The sequence below is a fragment of the Netta rufina genome, assembly GCF_964035555.1.
Source record: "Netta rufina genome assembly, chromosome: Z".
Classification (NCBI taxonomy): Eukaryota; Metazoa; Chordata; class Aves; order Anseriformes; family Anatidae; genus Netta; species Netta rufina.
In genome coordinates, this window is record NC_140126.1 from 60,677,211 (window position 1) to 60,702,616 (window position 25,406).

The window sequence follows — 25,406 nt, forward strand, 5'->3', positions numbered from 1 at the left end:
GGCAGAAAAACTAGCTCATATAAAGTTTCAACTTAGTTACGCACCTTGAAAATTTACAATTCTCTGAAAGGAAATATAGAAATGAAAGTTGCCAAAGCATAGCACAGTTCCTAAAGCCTTCTATCATCCCATAAATTCCAGGTCTGCCGTTTCTGTTATAAAAAGTCTTTGATTCAACAACATTAATGAAAATTCAATTAAAGCATCAGATGAAAGCACAATAAACTTTTTCATAGCTCAACAAAAATGCTCCTCTCACCAATTCATTTATCCTCCATCAGGAAGAGAAAAACAAAAAGGGATTAATCTGATTTACAGAGTGAAAAACAACACTGAATGCACTTTTTGTTGGGGGGGAGGGAAAGAAGGGGGAAGGTCCCCAGCTGGTTCTCATCTATATGCCATGATTCTTCATTTAGTTTACACTATTAAACTCAAAAACTCTGCTTTAATCTTAACTAGTACAGTATGCCTTAGAGTGGATTCTATCATGTAGCATCCTTGATACAGTTTCAGACTCTGGCAAAACATCATCCCTCAAACTGGTCGTGGCCATATGGGTAGTAAATGTATCCAACATTTTTTCATTGGCGCCTACATTATTACGTCTTGTCACCAATGGTTTCTCGGGTTTTCAAGTAAATTGTTGCATATACTGTGGTTTGGAGCTGCTGAGATGAAGCCCTACATTTATCAGTATACAGCCAAATCCTTTTTTGGAACTTTTTTTTTTTTTTCTCCTTCTAATGAACTAACATCTGTTGAAAAAAAAAAAAAAAAAAAAAAAGAAAAGTCATGTTTCCAGAAAGCTGTACAAAAATGAGAGAAAACAAAACAGAACACTGCCAAGAAGCAATTGTTGCCAAGTTGTACATGATAAAAAGCAGCCTAGAAACTGATGGGTGGACAGAAGTAGGAATCATACCTGATCTGTCTTCATTTTGTGAATCACACCTTCTACATAATTCTGGGATGGTCTTGAGAGAAGTTATAGAATACTGTAAAAAAAAAAAAAAAAGAAAAAAAATATAAGAAGTAATTTCTTTAAAAAGATAAAAAGTAAGACTTTCCAAGAGGTCCTGATACCATTGGCATTGTCTATATCTACCAAGCTGAGAGCACTTTGGGTGGCCTGATGGTTTCTCATCTTTGTTGGAAAAAAGCAGATGACGTTTGCCTCTGTGTCCCACCTCAAGAGATCTAAGAGACTTTCAAAACCACAGCAAAGCATCTACCCACCTGAGAGTTCTCCTTCCTGTACATCACCATTATTCAAGTCACAAATGTACTTTACATATTCTTTCCATGGAATGCACAGATATATCAAATGTAAGAATAAATTTAGACTTCACAGTAAAGATGTAGGGTCTGACTTTGCCCATCTTGGTATGTATTATGGAATTTATACTGCAAGATTCTTCATAATTAAAAACTAGAATTCAAGTTTTCACAAAGAAATATATAAAATTAATGAAGAATATTTACAGCTAAGACATCTGTTTTCAGAGATGGATACTATACATGCATATTATCAGACAACAAACTAATTTATGTCATTCAGGCTTTACTGAAATAATCTTACATTGTTACTGTGATGTGACAGTATATGACTGATAATGATCAGTATGTTTGTCTCTGAATTTAGCATTAAAAGGGTATTTTACAAAACAGAATTTTTTATTTTTTATTTTTTATTTTTTTAATAAACTTGTGGAACACATACGATCATTACTCAGTAATACATACGATCCAAAGTTATAAAACTATAAACTCTGGGAAAAACAAAACAAAACAAAAACAAAAACAAACAAACAAACAAACAAAAATTAAGTTACTTAATACGAGGCCTTCTTTGCCTTCTTTAACCTAATACTTAAATGTTACAGGAATCTTCACTTAAGCAAATGAAATCATTATGCCTGTGAAAGATCAATGGCTTTGCCCATTAAAAAAGCCTATTAAAACAGTATTTTGGAAACTAAGACATAAAAAAGCACTTAGGATAAGCACAACTGAAAAAATTTAAAGAATACATAAACACCATATGTTTTCGAGGAAACATTTTTTTTGCTGGTATGTGATTGACCAATGAAGCAAAACAACTACTTATACAACCACAACCCCATCAGCTTTTTGCACAAAACATAAATGGTCATACATTGTCCTAGTTTTTGCTGACAGTTTGTCATTCAGACTTTGATTTGCTTCTAATGCACAGCTGGCACCCTACTTCAAAATAATCTAAAGCTAACTTCATTATCAATTGCAGAAGTTATTTACTTTTCTGGTGGAAGTTTAAGTAAGGCTGTTGTTCACTTGATTGTAGATACTTTATTAAGCCTCAAAAACCTCCCATGCCTCACTTTTTCCTTTTTTGGCCTGATTCAGAAATGTATTGATAAACCTCAGCTACAACAAGAATCTCTCATAAGTATTCCCAGGATGAACATTGAACTTATTAATTAGTACTTGTAGCAGAGCTACTCGGTGACTCCAATCCCCATTAAACAAGGGGTTGACTATAAGGCTGTGACTGCTCTAGGATCTGACAACTTAAAGCAACAAACAACAGAAGAACTGAGACAGAGAAAGATGCTACTAAATACAAATTAATACAAGTTAAACACACACATTCACAAACACCATGTGCTTTGCTTCACTGTAGTTATTGTTTAATAAAGATTGAGCTGTTAAGCTATACATCTTGCTATTTCAGCACAAAGATTCAGAAGGCAATGTTGAACTGGTCTAGTAAGATTCTTAAGAAAATCCAAGGAACATGTCTCCAAGGAATATGGTAGCTTCATAAGACCAGCTGGTGCAGTTTAAACTATTACACAGTTTGTAATTCAATTAGAATGAGGCCTTTTGTATTCCATTGCTATGTGTTTTGTCAGGCACCCTCAAAAAAAAAAAAAAAAAAAAAAAAAGAAAGCCTCTTCTCTTTCTGTCTTTTTTTCCCGTTCTGTCCTGGAAAAATATTTTTTTTTCTGCTTCAATACTGCACTAAAATGTATTCAATTACGTCTGACCCTCCCCACTACCAAAATTTAATGTTATAAATTTGATTATGCATTTTAATCATGTTGGTTTGATTTCATTAACAGATTTCCTCCCACTCACCTCTGTCCTCACAAAGACTTTGCACACTTACATTTCTGCCATCTGTATTTTGTGGCCAAGTTGTGGAGAACTGGCTTTCAGTCTAGCAAGCAACTAAAATTGCTCTTTAAAATGGATCTTTCCCAACTATAAGTGCAATACATTGCCAGCTCTTCCTTCTCTAACTACTTTCTCACATATTCTAGTTCCAGCTCTGATCTAACAGTAATGTCTATTAGCTTTTCTTCAACCAGAATTTCAAGGTTATTATGGGTACCAGAGTGACAGAAAAAGAGGCTGAGACTGCAGCTCTCCCCCAGAACATCACTGAGATTCACTGCCTATTCAATGGCTTTTAATATTCATCATTTCCCACTTGTTCCATAATCTTAAATTGTTCTACATACAAAAATAAACCTAATTTCTCACAGTTCCCCACTAAAGTAACCAAGTCAACCAAGAGCTGAGGACCATGACTAAAGGCGTAGGTGACAGTGTGAGAGGTAAGCACATCAGGCTGCTTTGCCAGTTAACGTATCCGTGCTCTTTGCTATTTTATAAAAGTGTGTTGTGGTTCAGAGTGAAACTCAGTAACAGGCTTCTTCCCAGGTTAATGCACGTAATGGCCTTTTTGACTGCTGTGTGAGGGTTGTTTGTTTTTCCCCTGCTTTTAAGGCATTCCTATGGCCAACCTGACATAGTTAATTTTAGAAAACCCTTAAGAACTTTGCAAGATGGAGGAAAAGTATTAACAGGAAATAAAAGTCAAGAGGCAGTAACAACTATTCCATGTAAATGTAAAATATTCCCATATTCCCAATTTTCTTCAACAGACACTACCAATTCAAGGGAAAACAGAACCTCCCTTGTCATACAAATATTTATAAGTCATGTAAAACTGGGCTACAGAATTTGAATGAATGGAAAATGTCAACATTTTACATTTCACTTGGTTCTCAAATTTTAATGCAAAGAATTTTAAAACAAGATATGAGAAAGAAAACTTTAATCTCTAGCAAGGCTGTTCTGGCTGTGCAACTTGTCTGCCACTTGCAGACTCACTTTTACCTGTGAAGTAGCAGAAAGAAGAAATACCAGATCATGAATCGTGGCACAGAAATGCATGTATGAGAGTTAAAAAACAAAAAAAAAAAAACAAAAAAAAAAAAAAAGTGAAAATGACATTTTAAGTTTCTGTCGTCGAGAACACCTTAAATATTTCCTGAAACAGAGTCAAATGGCAAAGTTGGACAGATAGCACGAACCTCAGACCATGTCATCGGAACAATGACAACTCCAGAATACTACGCACTATGTCCTGGTTCAGCTAGAGTCAGTACCAAAGCTCATCTGATTTACCTCCACTGGATCAAGACCCTTGTGATTATGTCCTGATTTGAAATTCACAGCTCCTTGTTTATACTGAGATAGAGAAAACAGACACCCTCCTTCTTCATAACATTCCTAGGTGCTGTTACTACTGTATGCCATCCAATAGCCTCATTTCAGTTTATTTGCTATAGTGGAAAAGAAACCACTTCATTAATAGGGAAACGATTGACCTCTGGTGAGGCTGCAGCTTGAACACTGTGTTCATTCTGGGGCTACTCACTACGAGAAGGACATCGAGGTGCTGGAATATGTCCAAAGATGAGCAAACAAAGCCAGTGAAGGGTCTACAGAACAAATCTAATGAGGAGTGGCTGAGGGAACGGGGGTTGTTTAGAATGTAGAAAAGGAAGCTCAGGGGAAACCTTATTGGGCTCTACAACAACCTTAAAGAAGGCTATAGTGGGGTGGGGATCGGGCTCTTCTCCCAACCGTCAAGAGATAAGATGAAGGGAAAAGGCCTCAAGTTGCACCAGGGGAGGTTTAGGTTGGATATTAGGAGAAATGTATTTAATGAAAGTGTTTTGCAGCACTGGAACAGGCTGCCCATGAAAGTGGTTGAGTCACTATCCCTGGAGGTATTCAAGAAGCGTGCAGATGAAGAGCTTAGTAGCATGGTCTAGCGGTGGACTTGGTAGTGCTAGGTCAATGGTTGAAATAGATGATCCTAGAGGTATTTTCCAACCTAATTGATTCTATAATTAATATTCAAATCCCCTTAAGTTAATATCTTTATATTACTTTAGCTTAATCATTTATAACTCTGTAACACTAACCTTTGTCCTAGATGCTTATTTGGGAGCAGCTAGCTACATCAAGAAAAAGTAAGGCTACAATAGTTGATCCCCCCCCTTCAAAAAGTTTCTTACTTCATATCTGCAATCAGCATCCTCAGAATACCAGTTCAGTTATTTGGGCTATGCAATACAATTTTATATACATATTTAATGCTATTCTTGCTTTAACTTCAAAGGATACCTATATTGACACTAATTCTGTTAAAGGTACAAAATGTCTGTCTGCATCTAATATCTTCTAAGTACATTTTAGTTGCTATCTGCATTTTTTAAATTCTGAGAAGGAAGAGAGTGGAAAAAAGACAATTATGTAGGTGTTAATCACATGGTTGGGAAACAAATCAAGCCATTGCAGTCAGTGACTGTCTCTGCACAGCTGTGTAGGACTCTCCATGCTGAGCCCTGAAGTCCTGATTGCTGGGTAGAGGAAGTCTGGCTGTGCATCACTTGCATATTTGTGGAAGTCTGAGGGGTGCACCAACTCTGACCATAGCCAAGGTGAGGTTACAGCAAGCTCAGGAGGTGTCCTGCACCTGGTAGGTGGGGAGTCAGGAGATAGGCCATAATCCTGACTATAAATAGTTTACTGATGCACTGCCAAGTGATGATGGACGTGGAGTTGTTTTTTAAAGTATTTTGAAATATTTGGCAACTAGGCAGCTTCTTCATTGTGTTTTAACTCATTCATTGTTTTTGCTGCTTTCACATTTCACAAACTTTAGACCCAGTCCTGCATTGGCTCCACGGAGCAAGGCTTTTTTCCTTACAAAGCTATTTGAATGATCTACAAACTCAGTTTCAGGTAGCTTACAAATATCTAGCACCAGGAACTCTGGTTTATATATATTATGAATAGTCATTTGGTATTATTTCTGTAAACCAAGAAATTATTATACTAGTTTCAATTTGCTTAATTTGCCAATGCAATAGAAATTCTGCATTTTAATTAAAGGATGAGGAAAACTTCAAGTAGCTATAACAATGGTATACAACCTAGAAGCAGGGATGAATTTATGGGGAAAATCAGGACTAGTAAAGGGGAAAAAGGAAAGTTTAAAACATACTGTCATTTAATGCAACAAAGGTCTTAGCTTTTTTTTTTTTTACTTTTTTGTGAATAGTTATTCATGAAGTAATAAAAGAAAATAGTAAGATTGGTTTTTAATGTCACTGTGAACAGAATATTATTTTTGTTTAATGTAAGCAAGAGTCCCATAAATCTATTCTGTTGTCTAAATTACACTCAAATATACTATACCAGATGGGTCTGCAAATGTTATCATCTTAGTTTTCCAAAGAAACATGTTATTTTGGAGAAATGTAGTTTCATTTACTTACTTACAATGTTAATCAAAAAACAAAGCAAGAACACTTACAAGTCCATTTGCCTTTTAAAACAAATCCTAGTCCATTTTCTATGCCTATTACATTTTTGCTGAAATGGTCTACAAGGACCTCTGCTAACACAGTGGCTTTCTAACTTAGGTACTTTTATGAGCGCATCATTTAACAACCTTCATGCTGCCCTTATTTTTAGCCAGTACTTCTCTGCTCTGGATTAAAACCAGAGGCTAAAAGGAGCAATTTAAATTGCTAACTCCAGTACTGTGCAGCTGCTCTTTCCATGGCAGGCTAATGGTAAAGTGTGAAGGTCAGGTATCTCTAAATTGTACACAGTAACAAATGAGTAGAGTACTAGAATAACCAGATTCTCTTATTAATCTGGCTATTGGCAACAAATCCTTTGTTCCCTTACCTGCTGAAGTGGGAATAAAACCACTACCTCTATAATTTGTGCTGCTTTTTAATTCATTGTTCAGCATCCAATGACAGAACAGCGTATTAAAGCAGGCAGCCTGAGCTGTTCAGTGGAAAAGTGAGTAACCTAACCCAGCAGTATGCAGCAACAGTCACAACGGGAGAGACATGGAGAGGTTACATCTATTATGCTTTACAGTTCTGCAAAACTGAGCATAGAAACAGATACCAGGACATGATCTACTATATAACAGTAATAAAAAGAAAGTTGCCCTGAATAAGGTATTCTTTCGAGACTGGCTTATTGTCTTGTAATATTTTGGGCATTTGCCATATTCCTCTTTAATAAATTTCAATGTTACAATAGGTAAAAGTAAAATCCTCTCCAAAAGGAATCTGTCTGTGAATAAAGCATCTGGAATGTTTTAAAATGAATCAAGAGTCCCCAATACTAAAGGAAAAAATAGGCCTTTCGTATTGTTTTGTTTTTAAAAAAAAATAACAACAAAAGTCAAACAAAACATTACAACACTATCCCAAACTAAATTTATGAAGAATGTTGAAGGAGACAGGAGCATACTTTCTTTGACCTGAAAACTGAATTAATAAATTCTTCTTACGGTGTATTTAATTTGTGTATTCGAGTCCTTTGTTTATCAGACATTCAGCATACTGGCAACTCAAAAAAGCAGGAATATTGGCAGGAGCAACATTTATATGAGTAACAGAATACACTACATCAGTGCTTTCTCTAAGAACCACTAACAATATAATTTAGAACAACAGCCTTTTTGCTTGCAATTACAGTTGCAGTTATTTTAGGTGTGACATTAAAGATCAGTACTTTGAATCTATGGAAGTCTTTCTGCTTCTTGCAGACATCACTCCCATGTCACAAGAACCTGTATGACTCTTACTGATAAAATCTTGCTGGACTGGAGCTGGCTTCTGTCAGTAATGGCAAAACAACAACTTACGTGAAGAAGGAGAAATTCACAGATGAGAGGTATGAGGTGTTTTTTGTTTGTTTGTTTGTTTGTTGTTTTTTTTAATGGAAATGTATTTGATTAAAAAAAAAAGAAAGAAAAAAAAGAAGTAAAACATCATTTTAGTGACTATGGCTAACCTTAGCGCGTAATTCATTCAGGACAATTAGAGTACATAAGCGATCCAGAAATAAAACTCATTTATTAATTTGACTTGCAAATCATTTTTACCACCTGAAGGAGAGGGCCTTAAGCTGATTAGAGGTTTCCCTTACAAAATACCTTATTTTATTCAATAATCGACCTGTTTAAACATCCCCTTCTATGAAGTGTAAAGAAATGTGACTTGCAACGATAGTTCTGTTTGTTTTATCCAGAATGAGATACCTAAAAATCCCTCAATTTGTATTAAATTATAAATATAAATAAATAAAAATGCATGTACTTACTGATATATCATCACTAAAATCTATTTCATCCAAATCAAGGTATTCAGGGGCTTCCATTATTCTTCTATGGACATCTTGCGTGCCTCAGCATAGTAGTAAAGACCTGATTAAGAAAAGAAAAATGGATTGTCTACTAAATAGTCAAAACTTCACATAAATAGTTTAATATAGTTACTAGACTGTTGAAAACATATAGGGTGCATAGACACATCTTCCATAAATTAATACTAAAAGCTAAACATTTTTTCAACTCTAATCTGCATATCAGGTAGAAGTCATTTGATTTTTTAGAAAAGATAGCTAAGTGGTACTTGAAATGGAAGTCATAAATACTTTATCCAGCATCACTCTGTCTTTCTAGAAGTTCAATATAAGCATAAACACCTAAGCTGTTGAGCATACTCACCACCCTTTAACCACAGACATTAATGACCTATCTTCTCTTAAGGATGTTGTTACTTTACTGGCCAGAACACAGCAACTTCTGCTATTACAATTTTCCTCTGCTCAAGAAGGCAGAAAAGAACTGAGCAGCATGCTGTGCACAGAAACCACAGTCCTATCACACCTTATCTCCACTTCTCCATACAGACACAAAATGCAGACAGTGCTTTATAGACTGGTGGTTTATCTGTCCTCAGCCTGCAACTTCACTTCCTCCTGAACAATAACCAAGGCAACAGCAGAAGTATATCTACGTGCACTGATTTTCAGGGCTCTTCAACTTTTTCTCACTGCAAGGGGAAAAGGAAGCAAAAAATTCTCTTCCAAAACAAGAAATTTGGCCGGAAAATTCAATACATATTTATGAACAAATTGCAGTTTAAGCATTCAGAAGATCAAAGATAAAACACTCATAACTTTCTTAATCCCAAGTAGAATGAAGTCTTGCATTGTCACTAAAGACAAGTATAAAAGCAGAAGTTAAAGTGGAAGAGGAAGCTATTTTAGAAGAAGATGATAAAAAAGTGATAATCTTTTTACATGATGTGAGACACTACGTAAGTGTTAAGTATTATTATGGAAGGAAATTAATCCTGTTAGTACTTGTACATAACAAAAGGAAATGCCTGAAGGAAGAGAAAAAAATGCAAGCCCAGATTATCCATATGGCAATTGCCAAGAAATACATTTATGAATACTGACAAGTCAGCTGTGTAGGTCTAAATAAAATCATTGTATGAGTCACTTATATGTGGGTAAGACTGTCCACTTTTCTGCAGGTGTTAAACTTACTGGCAGACAAAATCTTAATCATGAGTCTCCTTCTCCTTGATAACAACCTCGACAAGCACAAAGCTGATCCTAAGACAGATGTTGTTGAAAAGTTGTTGAAAGAAGAACCAAGAAGCACATTTATAGTTTTAAGCTGAAAGAGCTGGAAAACATTTTTTTTTTATTTTTTCACTGAACTACTGAAGGCAAAGTATTCAGTATAATTTTATAATTGTGAACGAACAACTTCAGCTACCTATTTTTGTCTCTTACTCTGGCTGTTAGTCTTGAGTGAAGCAAGGGAAATGAGATAGCTACAAAAGGTAAGCACAGTATAAAGCCCTCATTCCAAATTTATGTGAGAAAATGGAGCTATAACGTAAAACTAATCAGAAGGTGTTCATTTTTCAAACTTCCAAAATGCTAAATTTATTCTTAGAGGGAATCACTAAAATCAGACAACATCTTTGCAATGAAAGGAACTAGCTGTGAATAACGGTGACACAGATATTTCTTATCATTGCCAATTTTGCTTCCTTAAAAGAAGCATAGAATTTCAGAATACTTCTCTTTTTTAAATTAATTTAATTTTATTTTTTTTTAAGGTTTGTGCTTTAGCATGTATTTGGGCAACATTACAGCTTACTTGTGGCAAAGTGCTGTATATCACATATACCATCAGGACACTAACAACTAAGTTGCTTGTACAAGCACAAGACCCCAGAAAAACAATTTCTGTTTGTTTATGTACATATATATGTGGACACTTGGTGATCACTGTTGCATAGGCACAATTTAGATTCGGCCAAATGACACAAAATCTCCACTGTTAACCATTTTAAAGTGAGCAATTTAAGAGCCAAAATAGCTTCTGCAGAGCTACTAGAATCGCCCTTATAATGTAATAGTGCAGAACAAGACAAAGAAATGAGGCAAAACAATTAGTATGGAACAAGGCTACAATGACGTGCTCAGTGGTATGGAGCACAGAACAAAGTTACAAGTTTTCATGAATATTAAATGGATTAAAAAAAAATTAATCCCAGTATGTTTAAAAATTAATGGAAGAGGTAAATAAAGCTACTCTAAACATGCCACATAATAAACCATCCTAATGTGTAATCTCAACATTATGTTTTTCTTTCTTTTTCTTTTTATTTTTTACTGTTAAAACTGATTTATTTTGGAAAAATACACCTGCCCAAACAAGAAAAAGATATAACTTTGATAAAATAACTATAATCCTGGCTACCACATATCTCAAGATTCTCAAATGAAAAGATCTCCTCCTTTTGAAATTTTTTAAATCCTAAATTACAAGAAGCCATAGAGGAAAACAAAACAAAACAAAAACCACACTGCATCCATATGTGCTGATGAAAAGGCTGCATTTCAGCTGGAGATGTATAAACCTCATCATGTCTGTCCACAGTCTTGTAACATTATTTCCCCCAAATAGTGTCTTCTGTCTCCTTGAAAGAAAAAGACTATGAGACACAGAAGGGTTGAAGAGAAAGTCAGTAACCAAAACAAACAGATTTTCTCTGTGGAAAGATTCTCTTTCTGAAGATGGTGCTTGGTTATGTGTAAAGACAGGGAACAAAACTCATGCTTCGCTTGCTATACTTACAGATTTTCAGTTTTTTCTCAATGCAGTGAAACTGGACATCAACTGGGTGAACAAATACTATTACTAAATAAGATTTTCCATGACAGTACCTAGAGTGTTATTCAGGAGGTGCACTTTCTGAAATAAGTTCACAGGGTGGAACTACACCATATATAATGCAAAACACATGGTAAAGACAGTACCCAGGGTTGTGACTGTTTTGAGACCTTTGCAATGGCTGAATCCAGCATATCATCAGAGGTATACACAATTTGAATAGCATTCACAAGCAGACAATAAGCAAACTGGTGAAATTAAAGGTAAAAATAATTACAAAGTTGCACCTGCCAACAATGGATGATAACAGATGAATAATTTATTCCCAAAATAAATTTCCTAACTGTATTTTGGAAGCTGTACATTAAACATTTTATAAAATTTTAACCCCCAAAAGGTATTTCCTTTCTGATAATTTGGCTTGCAGGAGAGAGACATACACATACATACTTATACAAGTAAAAGAAATCCTGTCTGCACAATGTATTCAAAGCAAATAGGAGAAAACAGCATAAAACATCATCTAAAAGTACTCAAGAAAAAGTGTTTTTTATTGTTGCATGAGACATTTCCATTAGGAGAAGTCATACAGCTAAAAATTACCACACAGAAATGTGGCAATAGTTGTATTGGCATAATAATATCTTGCATATGTTGCATTGCAACAGATACTGAACAGTGATTAAGTAGCAAAATAGAACAAAATAGGAAAACCACTATCCTTTTCAAACAGCAATTGTAGCTGTTTTTCCAAAACAGATTTCCTCTGATGTTGTCCTTCTATGCTAAAACTATTTGTCTGAACCCAAATCCTGTTACAAACATTAAATACAGTTAGGTGAATCAGGAAAATAAAAATAAATAAATAAACCAAAGAAAGCAATTTACAGTAAAAATGAAACAAAACAAAAAAGCAATGAAGTAATAGATAATGGAAACAAATCTGATAATTTCTGCGAACACTAAAACTCCACCCTATGCTGATGGCAGACATTGCCTACAGGTGGAAAATTTACATTGTTCATGCTTCTTCTTGAACCCAGATCAAGTCATGGATTTGTCTCAGCTCACAGACTCAGAAAACAGCCATACCAACAGCAGCCCCAAGGGACTGGTATGGACTGCCACATGAGGATGAAGAAGACTCACTGTGGGAACACTGGGAATGCTTTAAAAGCCAGTCCTGCCACTGATTTTGCACTGGAAAGTCAATGGCCATTGTCTTATCCATGCTGATACACATCAAGCAAGAAGAAGGCTACACAGATGAACAGTTGCCTGTTTGTCAATTAACTGAGTGAATGAAAAGACGGGTATGGAGGCAGAAAGTAAATAAGCATCAGGTTCAGTTTCTTCTTCTGTTTGTTCAGTGCGAAACTGTGGAGTAACAAGGTTGTAGTGAATTCAGTAGCTTCGGAAAGGAATCTGACCCAGTACCTCAGCCAAGAACAGTCTCAGCGTTGCTCATGAAAGACTAAATCCAAGAGGGTGCACAAGGGAAATGTTCTTTATTGAACCAAAACAAAACAACTGATCGCTGGTAATTGAGAATGTATCATTTTAATTATTTATGGATATATAAATAGCAAGAACAAATAACAATAAAGATTTGCTGTTGATTAAATGTCTACTTCAGCTGTAACTAAGAAATCCCGCTGAATGCCACTTGGGATTTTATTTTCCACATCTCAGAACAACTATACCAAAATATTTGGGGATTTACTTAAATTTTCAATCAAATGTAAAGTAAATCAGATGTAAATACTTCTATAGTGGTTGGAAAAGGCTGTTTCCTTAAGCACAGTTAATATTAAAGACTTAGAACTTTAAATCCTAGAATGCCATGATGGTTGCTTTTTAATTAGAGGATACTGTTACATTTTACAATTATATGTTTGAGATAAAGAAATAAACATGTTGCCCTTTCACATGCATCGGATGCTATAGTAACTCAAGATTCATGGGTAGGAAAATGAAGGCTTTACATATTTAAAATAATGTACATGTTTCAAATAACACTTGAAATATGTTCAACTGTCTGAACTTTATTCTCTAGCATTAAGAAATGTCAGAAGAACTTAAAAAAAAAAAAAAAAAAAAAGAAAGAAAGAAAAAAAACTTTTTTTTTTTTCCCCCATCAAAAAAGTAGAACAGTGTAATTTTGCATTATGTTGAATGACAGGGAAAAGCCTAGCACCCAATTAAAGCCCACAGTTCAGGAAGGCACAACATCTTACAGCAGGAGAAAAAACCAAAAATATTGAATTCAGTCCCTCCACCTTTGTATTCCACTTTAACAGTGAGTGAAGCCAGATGAACTTGGCCTTGTATTAGCTATTTTACTATAAAGCACAAGGAAAGCACTATAACGCTGCCATAATTAGGGAACATGGGAACTGCACTACTGAATGAAAGCAAAAAAGCTTGGTCACTGGGTCCTAGCACAGCTAGTCTTGGCTGAGACCACTGCCTCTCCAGCCATCACACCGGTCTTAATGCTTTATGCTACTGCTGTCTGCTGCGTGCTGTCTTATGTTAAAGACTATACACTCTTTGGGACAGGTATTGGGTCTATTTCTCTGTGTCTGTCTGGCCTTTTGCATAGTCTGTGTCCTTGTCAATTAACAGAGCCCCTCAGTATAAGAGTAATTCAATTAGCTAATGAACATGATGCAAACACAGTGCAATGGACTTTGGCGGAGGTTCTATATGAAGTTGTGTAGGAGCTCCCCAGAACAACTGAAAATCCTTATTCACTAAATACAGATGGCACCTCTGCAGGTAATAAATGCAGAACATAAGAAGAAAGCATCAAATACATGAAAAGCTTGCAGCTTCATCTTTATGTCATATGTGTGAGCAAAACCTTAAATAGTATACAAACATGCACTTTTAGAAAACCCCTCATTCATACTAACATTCTCTTCAATAACACTAAGGGGGAAATTACTTGAATATGATCAGTAAAAATTCAAGCAGACCTAAGAATGTAAAGGGAAACGCTGTAGCACAAACAGAGATTTATTTGTTTCTGAAAGGTATCACTTCAGGTTCATGCATTGAAATAAAATGACAACCTGGCATGGTTAGACTGTGTTAACACTATTAAGTCATTCAAAGATTTGTGATCCACAATGCAGTCTGAAGTGTTAGCCACTTTTTGTTACCTTCTAGGGCTCCCAAAGTGTTTTGTTTTTTTTTTTTTCTAACTATGTTAAATAACATTTTTTCTATTACTTGTTCTGCTCAGTGTCTGGATTGTCGCTCTCTGACTGAGCACCTCTTTTGTACTAGTTTGTTTTATTTACTTTTCTTCATTCTATGTAAGCCAAGAAAAATATATCATGCAAAGGAAATTATATGTCTAGTCAACTTTAAAATATAAAAAAATATATAGAGGGGAAAGCTTAATAGGAGCAGGAGGAGATTTTAAAAAATAAAGATGAATTTTAAAGAACATCTTGTAAGAAAAATGAGAAGTTAACAGTGAGGCTGAAAATGATGTGATTTATTTCAGTGAAGGAATGAATTCTGAGACTGGGATTACCTTATCCCTTATCACGTTTATTCAGAAGTTTTCCTGAGTTTAAAAGTTCATAGCAGCAATTTATAACAGTATGGTACTTCTACAGCAAGTCAAAGTAAAAGCGCTGCTTTTAATCAGCATGCAAGTACCATTATTGCAAAAGCTATGCTGATAGTACAGGAGGAAGGAATGCAGCAAAGTACAATGATTTTCCAACAAGCAAAAGATGCTATTTTTAAAATACAATTTCAGAAAAACCCTGCATTCCAGACATGCAGAAACAATGCACCCGCAACCCTAAAGAGGCACAGATACTTAGCCCAGTCCTGTTCCTAATGCAGTCAATGCATGTTCAGCACAGATTTTAGATGAGAACAAATGTATTTTTTTCTAGTCAAATGTAACCAGACTTCTAGATCTCGAAATTTATCCAACAATGCATATAAAACAATTTTATGGAGTTTCAGAGGAAACTATTTTAAAGAAGTCATGTGAAGACAGGTAATAGCGTGTGGTTCACTTGCTTTATCATATTATGAATTGAACAGAAAATTCTTCACAGCTTGAGGTATTTTGACATCAAGTATTTTTAACAGTTACAGTGACTGGCACTGTACCAGGCACATATGTATCAGGATCCGCAGCGTGACGAAAAAGTAAACAGCAATTTAACAAATATGAGGTCAATATTCAGGCTACTGAGCAACATGACTTACTGAATAGTTGTTTGTATTCTAAAAAAACTTGGAAGGCATCTCATCTCTTCACTGAGAAACACTCCAGATTTCTCATAATAAAACCATCCTTTCCAGCATACAGTTTTATATTTCCTTCAAGATTCAAGCAGAAAGAAAAATGGACTGCAGGCATTAAGCAAGAATGCATGCACTTGAGTTTTCTGGAATGAGGCCTAGAAAAATAAGTATGTTTGTTTCAATTATCCTTGAAGAAGAAACCTTTGGAGTTGGAAATTAATATTTGTTATTTTAAAACTGAAACAGCATACGTGATTCAAGCACTGTACAAAAGCTAATGCACTGTCTGCTTAATCTTAACAGAAAGATCAAAATAAATAAGAGGTCAACTGATCTTATTAAAAAGAGATGTTTGGTTAGTTGTATTTGATTGTTGTTGTGGTTTTTTTTTCCCCTTTGAACTACTACAAGCCTATTTACTCGTAATATGAAATACCATGCTGTTGTTCAATATTAATGTTTACTCCATGGTACTCTAGCTCATATGGCAATTGCTTCAGATATTTCCCACCAGCTAACTCTATCGTCTTTAAGATTCACTGATATGCAGATCAAAACTAGATCCAACAACCCACCTCTTTATATGACATCTGCACATGTACCTATAAATGGAGGGAACGACCAGACAGAAACCTCTCTAGAGTACACAGCAATATTACATGCTACACTATTCCACAGCCTTTACTATAACTTATTTCTATAATGCCACTGTTTGCAGTGATCAAGTAAAAACAGAGGCCATAGTAGGACAATGCATATACTGAACTCAGAGTGCATTTGGGTTAAAATGTACAGTTGCTGTCCTTGATGCAGTCCAAAGCCATACTGCAGGAAATGCAGGTGGTGTGATTTACTTCAGTTTCTAACAATCTTAACTTTTGCACTAGAAATTGACCTTGGCCTGGCTCAGCCACTTATCCACCTGACAACTTGTGCTAGTAAGAAAAGCAGTGCTTTCACTGATGTGCCAAGCACAGAGGTGTAATTTCTACTGAGCACGCTGCAGCAGCATACTTTTCCTCTCCCCCTGTTAGATATTGTTACATGTTTTGTACACAGAGACCACAAAGTAATTATAACTAATAATCATGTTCCTTCCTTCCTTAGTAATTTTCCATATTAAGAAGGGGGGAAAGGGGAGGGAAAGAACGAGATTTTACCTATAATGGGGGATAGAACGAAACAATGCACTGTTCATTCATCTCAGTCATTTTTTTGTCAAAGGGTACTAAACTAGTCAAGTGTAGAAATCATCTTGTAGTTTTACCTAGCTGATTTGCAGTGCTGCTTTCATTCCATTCACCTAAGCTTCAGAAAACTACTTCCTGCCAGTCACTGACCCTATTTGGGCACAACATCTGTTCCCTTCACTTGTTTAGAAAGGGTCTTTAAATGGTAATGAGCTTCTGCTTCTTCCTTTAAACTGTTCTACGAATATGTATTTAACCTCATGTTGTCCTCAGTTATGATTCATTCTCAAAATTTCTTTCTAGGGTCTTCCCACTAAACTTTTTGTGACAGTGTGACATTAAAATGCTGAAGCATTTCTGATAGATGAACGGGGAACTAGTTACCAAATCTAGGCTATAGGTGAACTACTGATATCAGTTGAAAATGATCTATTTGGAAATTTAAAATCCAGACATGTAGAGGCACAAGAAATAATAATATTAAAAAAAAAAAAAAAAAAGCTATTCTACTCAAACTATCAAGTTCTTATCATTCAAGTATGAAAGGGTCACTTTTTCCTCAGAAGATCAGCCACTTCACCGTAATATATACTTGATTTTCTCATATGAAATGTTCCAGTGTTGTTCTGGATTTTTTTGGTTGGTTTGTTGGTTGGTCTTTTACCTGTGGGTAAGATTCTCCTGAACCTCCTTTTCTGCAGGCTGAATGGTCCCAGCTCTCTCGGTTTCTCTTCACATGAAAGAGGCTCCAGTCCCTTAACTGTCTTTTTGTCTCTGTGCTGGACTTGCTCAAGGAAGTCTGTGTTCTTCTTGCACTGGGGAGACCAGAATTGGACCCAGTACCCCAGGTGTGGCCTTGCCAGGGCTGAGCGAAGAGGAAGGAGCACCTCTATTGACTTACTGGTAGCACTTGTCCCAGTGCAGTTCAGAAGGCTTCTGCCCCCATAAGGGCGTGTTGTTGGCTCTTGGCCAGCTTGGTGTCCACAAGATCCTTCTCTGCAGAGTGTGTTTCCTGCAGGTCAGCTCCCAGTGTGTATTGGTGCGTAGGGTTATACCTCCCTAGATATAGGACTTTGCATTTCTGTTTGCTGAACTTCAGGAGATTCCTATCTGCGCTGTCTTCAACTATACGCATGTCCCTTAGTCGATTTTAACAGCATCACAATCATCTAGTGTGTCTCTCACTCTTCCTAGTTTCTATCAACTGCAAACTTAGTACTGGCACAAGTACTAGCCCTGATAGCACACCAGTAATCACTTGCCTCCAACTAGACTATGCATAGTTGATCACAACCCTCTGGACCACGCCATTGAGCCAGATTTGAACCCACTTTCCTGCCCACTGATTTAACACACCCTCTGTAAGCTTTTCTGTGCAGATGTTATGGGAGACAATGTCAATAAGTCTCAGTAAACAACATGCACTGCTCTCCCATCATCCACAAGCCAGTCACCTCACTGTAGGTGACACTATCAGGTTGATTAAGCGTGGTTTCTCCTTCATAAATCCATGCTGACTACTGTAGATCACCTGCTTGGCCTTCATCTCTCTTGAAGTGCTTTGCAGGAAGATTATCTCCATTGACTTCCTAGTCATTGAGGTGAGGCTGACCAGTGCTGTTTCCTAGATTTTCCTTCTTGCCATTCCTGGAGACAAGAGCGACATTTGCTCTCTTCCAGTCATCAGGAGCCTCTCTCAGCTGCCATAACCTTTCAAAGATAATAGAGAGTGGCCTCACACTGGGATCAACCAGTTCACTCAGCACTCCCTGGTGCAAACCATCAGACTCTGTAGGCTTATGTGTTTCCAGTTTAAGTCCTCCCTAACCTGGTCCTGCTCCACCAAGGCCAAGTCTTCCTTGCTTCAGACTTTCACTCTGGTCTCAGTAGCCAGGGATTCCTGCAGCCAACCAGGGTGGTGAAGACTGAGATGAAGAAGGCACTGAGTACCTTGGCATTGTCCATGTCACTTGTCACCAGTTCTCCATCTCATTCAGCAGTGGCCTCACATTTTCCCTATCCTTCCTTATGCTGCTTATTTATTTGCAGAAGCCTTTCTCCTTGCCTTTCACATCCTTTGTCAGATTAACCCCAAGTCAGACTTGGCTTTCCTGGCCCTACCTCTGCAATTTCAGACAGCAGCTCAGCATTTCTCCTGGGTTATTTGCCCCTGCTTCCACCTCTTTTACATTTGTTTGTCATGTCAGAATTCACTCAGGAGCTCCTGGTTCATCTATGCACTGTGTAGGCCTCCTGCCACCTTTTCCTGAACTCCTGATTGTTGGGAGCTCATTACTTGAGCTTGGAGGTAATCCTTGTGTACTGACCAGTACTCTTGGACCCCTCTCCTCTCCAGAGCCATAACACTGGATTCCTCCAAACAGATCTCTGAAGAGGTGTACAAATTAGTATTGGAGGCTGTTCTGTTAACAATTACTTCTTCAAGTATTTATTTTTCGTTATTCTGCTGGTATATAAATCTGTGTGAAATTAAATAAAAAGCAGTATTATTTATCAGCAGTCCTGCCTATGAGGGGAGGTCCCAGTTGACTGGCAGCTAGCAAAGGTGATGCCAATCTATATTAAGAGCCAGAAGGAGGGTCTGGGAAACTACCAGCCTATCAGTCTGACTTTGGTTCTGGGCAAGCTCACAGAGCAGATTATCTTGAGTACCATCACGCATCACCTACAGGACAACCAGGTGATCAAGCCCAATCGGCATGGTTTTACCAAAGGCAGGTCCTGCTAGATGAACCTACTCTCCTTCTATGACAAGGTGATGTGCTTAGTGGATGAGAGAAAGGCTGTGGATGTGGTCTACCTAGACTTCAATAAGGCTTTTGACACCATTTCCCCCAGCATTCTCCTGAAAAAGCTGACTGCTCAAGGCTTGGACTGATGTAGGCTTCATTGGGTTAAAAATTGGTTGCATGGTCAGGCCCAAAGAGTTGTGGTGAATGGATTTAAATCCATTCACCACAGTCACTAGTGGTGTCTCCCGGAGCTCAGTATTGGGGCCAGTTCTCTTCAATATCTTCATCAATGATCTGGATGAGGGGATCAAGTGCACTCTCAGTAAGTTTGCAGATGGCACTAAGTTAGGAGCAAGCATTGATCTACTTGAGGGTAGAAAAACTCTACAAAGGGACCTGGATAGGCTGGACCAATGGGTTAACGCCAACTGAGGTTCAACAAGGCCAAGTGCCAGGTCCTGTACCTGGGGCACAACAACCCCTAGCAATGCTACAGGCTGGGGAAAGAGTGGCTGGAAATGGACATGGTGGAAAGGAACCTGAGGTTATTGGTCAATAGCAAGCTGAACATAAGCCAGCAGTGTGCTCAGGTAGCTAGAAGGCCAACAGCATCCTGGCTTGTACCAGGAATAGTGTGGCCAGCAGGACTCAGGAAGTGATTGTCCCTCTGTACTCAGCTCTAGTGCAGATGCACCTTGAACTCTGTGTTCAGTTTTGGGCTACAAGAATATCAAGGTGCTAGAGTACGTCCGAAGATGAGCAACAAAACTGGTGAAGGGTCTACAGAACAAATCCAATGAGGAGTGGCTGAGGGAACTAGGGTTGTTTAGCCGCTCAGGGGAGACCTCATTGTGCTCTACGATGACCACAAAGGAGGCTACAGCAGGATAAGGTACAGGCCCTTCTCCCAAGCACCAAGTGGTAAGATGAAGGGAAATGACTTCAATTTGTGCCAGGGGAGGTTTAGATTGGATATTAGGAGAAATTTCCTTACTGAAACAGTTTTGTGGCATTGGAATAAGCTGCTCAGAGAAATGGTTGAGTCATCAACCCTCGATGTCTTCAAGGAACATGTAGATGTAGAACTTAGTAGCATGGTTTAGTGGTAGACTTTAGTACTGGTTTAATGGTTGGACTAAATGATCTTAGAGGTCTTTTCCAATATGAATGATTCTATGATTTCAAATGCTTACTGGATATCATAATGCTAGTAATGTAGGATATCCAACATTGACAACTAAAACCAAGGCAGAGATAAACACCAACTTTTCTTTCCATATACATTTTTACAGATTGACATGGTTTCAGTACTTCTAATTTTAGTGTCCTTCTCCTAGATGGAAGTCTACAACTGAAAAAAAAAAAAAAAAAAGAACAAAAGAGAGACGATAATGCTTAAAAACTTCTTAGGTTGTGTAGAAACAGGAATACCCATTGAAATAATTGTGGGCATAATCATTATATAAACAAGCTGCAATTAGGATGCACTTATCATTGCATTATGCTGCTCATTATGACCAAGATATCCTGTTTGTTCTGCCTGTTCAAAAAGAAACAAAACCACCACCACTCCACCCTACCCCTTACCCCTCCTCTCCCCCCCCCAAAAAAAAAATAAAAATGTCATGAAAGCAATTCTTTATAGTGTTTCAAAAGGAAGCTGGAGCTGGTAAACACATGTTCTTATGAGAAATTGCCATAATCTCAACTATATCCCAGCAGGCTCTGAAAATATTTCTCACAAAGTCTCTTCTATAAAATCTAGAACATATGTACAACAGACTATGTTTTCTGTCCTTTTAAGGAACTTGCTAGATTAACACAGAGGACCTTGCTCTTGCATTTCCTCTGAAATGTCTGCCTTTTCCTACAGGTATTCTGTTTGGTTGTGTTTTTTTGTTGTTGTTGTTGTTTGTTTTTTTTCCTATTTACATGATTTCTGCACTTTTATAAGACTTGAAAGAGGCCATTAATGTTCACATCCAGACCTCCTATTTCTAATGCAGTATATCCAATACATAGTCTATTGATTTCATATTTCAATGCATTTCAATACATTCATATCATTAAACTCCCACCATTTTTCCAGGACAATTATCAGAGAAATCAATATAGACATTATTTTTTATGTGGTTGGAAGGAAGAGGTTTTGAAATTGACTGTACTTTTTTTTTTTTTTTTTTTTTTTATTACTATTGACCGATACATCAAAAAGAACACAAACAGATCAACAGTTCCCTTACTAATTGTCATTCAGATAAATATCTATAAGCCATTAGGGACATAGAAAATTCACAAATTTCTAGATGGGAAATGATAACATCAATGAAATTTTTTTAAAAAGTCACCATTTGAACAATGCAGATCACTCTTTATAATCTAAAATGGACAGCATGATTCTCTCAGCTGTTCTCCTCTTTGCTACTTTTCTGAGTTTTCATCCTCTCACATCAAACAAAACAATTCAGTTAAAGAAAGAAAACAAGAATCACACAAGACATGGAAACAGTCTAAATGCAACTGGAGAAAAATTAATATGCAGAAAATATATTGATACATTTTTTTTTAATTATTCTCAATGTGTTCCTTTCATATCTCAAATTACACACCTAGCAATTAGTCTTCCTGAAGAGCTCTGTCACTATCATCATTGGCATCCACTATCATCTACTGTAATTACCTATTTTTACCCCAAACTAGAACCACTATCAGTCAGAACTCTGCTAGGACTACTGTGCATATTCTGTCTGAAAGAATATATCAAATCCTTTCTCAACTGATATTTTTTCAGAATTGTTCACCAGAGAGATAAACAAGCATACCTCATTGTCTTCCACTCACTGGAGCAACATTGACCATTACAATTTGTGCATGTTTCAATCATGTGTTTGAAAGACTACACAGATAATACAGGTAACTGGGGGGAGAGGGAGAGCACTTCTGTCTTGAGTAACTTACTACATTTGTACATGGATTTAGGACTTCTACATTCTGACTTACCAGTATTTTACTGTTACTTGCACTTACTCTATGTTGATGGAAATAGCTGCAGTAAATGCAGGGGAAAAAAAAAAAAAAAAAAAAAAAAAAGACGTTTAATGAATGTACAGAAATTTGTAACCTATGCCCTCCATGTTGAAATACCACAGATGGTAAGATTAGTTTTTAAACCACTGTGCTTTCCTTTACCACAGGCAAAGATATTGCAGCAGTATTTTTAACTTTTTGGATGTCAGTTGGCCACAATGACTTGCTACTAGAGTTGGAAACTAGACCACAGACGTCCTACTGCTAAATTTTAAATCTATCTCTTGGGTTTGACTCCACGCTATAAATTACTTAAACAAACAGAAAAACTTTTCATTTGCACTTTTGTTACTTTCCATACAGGATTTTACTCTCCAAACTCCTATTCAGACTCCCCTGCTCCATTACACATGACTCTTAAAGCTCATGATTTTAACTGCTCTGCCTAAAGGACTCCAACTACTTCAGTGGGTGTCACTGTTAATTAAGGACACATGGAAAGGAAATGAAGAAGCCAAAAAGCAGCCTTGTTGTCTGGAAAAATCACCAGCATACATGGATATGGGTGACAACAGTAGGAAAAACTGGTGCTAGATAAGGCAATGTTTGCAGCTGAGAAAAACAGTCAAGTGCCTCTTACTGAAGCATATGAAGAAGCTGAATGACTAAAAAGTCATCCTCAAATGGATCAAAAATTGGGGCCATGATGTCAGAGTTTCAAAGGTAATGAAGAAAAAAAAACCTAAAAATATTAAAAAGGACGATCCTTTCAAAACTGTTGAAACATATTTTACTTTCCATTTATATAGTCTATTCAAACTGAACAAGGTGTAAATCATTCATAAAGCTATCAAACTATGTAGTGAGACAGACAGTGAGAACTAGGCAGTTTAATAAAAATGAGCAGACATGGCTTAATGATAAAGCAGAATAGGTACAAATTAGTACTGATTTGTTATCAGTACTAATCAGTAATACAGTTACAAATCTGATTTGTACTGATTTGTAACTAAGTTTTTTACTCACTGGTTGCTTCACTTTTGCTCCATACCAACTACATTTCTGTTTAATGCAAAAAGAAAGGAAAATAAAAATACCCTTAACTAAAAATTAACTTAAAATTGCCCTTAACTAATTTCCAATTCTGATTCCTAGCCACCAGCCTTCACAAGTCAAATTATGCAACCATATCACTTAGGAGAACCTCTGAAAGAGGCTGTACTGTAAGACACGGGAACTATGTGTCTGAGTTGTTTATCATATCAAGAGTAGGATTGAGCTATCACTATTGAACTACCATTTCCAGTTCCCCCAACATCTCCACCTCCACTGAGATAATCCGTACGGCACTCTTGCACTCATCTGTGGTAATGACCATTGGGCCTACCAAAACAACGATTATGTTTAGTATAAAATGTTAACAGTGATTGTTGAAAGCATGTCCAGAGAAAGGCTACAGAGTTGGTGAAGGGCCTGGAGCACGAGTCCTGTGAGGATCAGCTGAGGGAACTGGGGCTGTTTAGTCCAGAGAAGAGAAAGCTCGGGGGAGACCTTATTGCTCTCTGCAACTGCCTGAAAGGAAGGTGTGGGGAGCTGGGGGTCGGTCTCTTCTCACAGGTAACCAGTGATAGGACTAGAGGGAATGGCCTCGAGTTGTGCCAGAGGAGGGTCAGGTTGGAAATGAGCAGACGTTTCCTCTCAGAAAGAGCAGTCAGGCACTGGGACGGGCTGCCCAGGGAGGTGGTGGAGTCACTGTCCCTGCGGGTGTTCAAGGAGAGGTTGGACGTGGTGCTTGGGGACATGGTTTAGTGGGTGACACTGGTGGCAGGGGGGTGGTTGGGCCAGATGATCTTGGAGGGCTTTTCCAGCCTGAATGGTCCTATGATTCTATGCATGACCAAATACCATAATATTTGTTTTTTCACCAAAAATTAGAACAAGCAATATTTCTACTTCTAGTTCTAGGAGGGTGTAAAAGAATAAGACAAGAAAAAAAAAAAAAAAAAAAAAAAAAAAAAACCTAACTCAAAATGTTTGGCAGACAGCAGCTTAGCTTCATAAGCAAATATTTAGTTATCCAGTTATCCACAACTGACAAGTAAGCAGAAACACTGATTGGTTAGATTTGGTTAAAAATCTGGGCAAGTGATTTGCAAAAAAAAAAAAAAAAAAAAAAAAAAAAAAAAAAAGCACTAATGTTATAATATTTAGTTTTTAAGTAAACAATATTGTCATAGGAAAGTCTGTGCTTGTGTGGGTAGTAGCACTATAATTTCTAGTTTTATTAACATAACTTTCTGCATCTATAAAGCACATCATCAGCCTTGGCATGTGACCAAGCTGCAAGTGTAGTCACTTCACTGGAAATAAATGCAGTTGGCTAGGCAATGTTGTAAGACAGTTATTCCAGTTTTCCAGAAAAGAAAAATTTCTTTTACTACATCTTTTTCCCACATATACATACACTGAAACAAGCAACAATACTCCAGATAGGATCTGTCCCAGTTCCAGGAAAGACAGCTTTAATACCGTTCAGAACAAATCAGTGCCAGTTGCAACTGTTTTAAGAGATTATTCATTTTACACCAGCTCCAATTTCTTCCATTCACTTGTTACAACGTAAAGGTATATTACCATTATATCTGGAAAGCAGGGAGAAACATGGATTTCCTGTTTCATACATCCTACTACACAAATGGAAGTGTTGCCAATCCCGTAATTTGCATTGTGGAGTACTGTAGACTTTGGGAATCTTATGTGGCTAGAATGTTCATATGGTGTTTCAATTACACA

At 37.0% G+C, this 25,406-nt stretch overlaps 1 protein-coding gene across 2 annotated transcripts in view; it reads right to left on the reverse strand.

Moving 5' to 3' along the window:
- The window catches only part of SNCAIP (synuclein alpha interacting protein), a gene marked incomplete at its 5' end in the record, with an annotated part of 53,880 nt that extends 45,342 nt beyond the window's left edge, over window positions 1-8,538 (reverse strand). For both annotated transcript variants that reach the window (XM_084305806.1, XM_084305807.1), the window contains 2 exons: window positions 926-998; window positions 8,482-8,538. In XM_084305806.1, the coding sequence (XP_084161932.1) occupies window positions 926-998; window positions 8,482-8,538 (130 nt within the window). The remainder of the gene's footprint in view (window positions 1-925; window positions 999-8,481) is intronic.
- Between the last annotated feature and the right edge of the window lie 16,868 nt (window positions 8,539-25,406).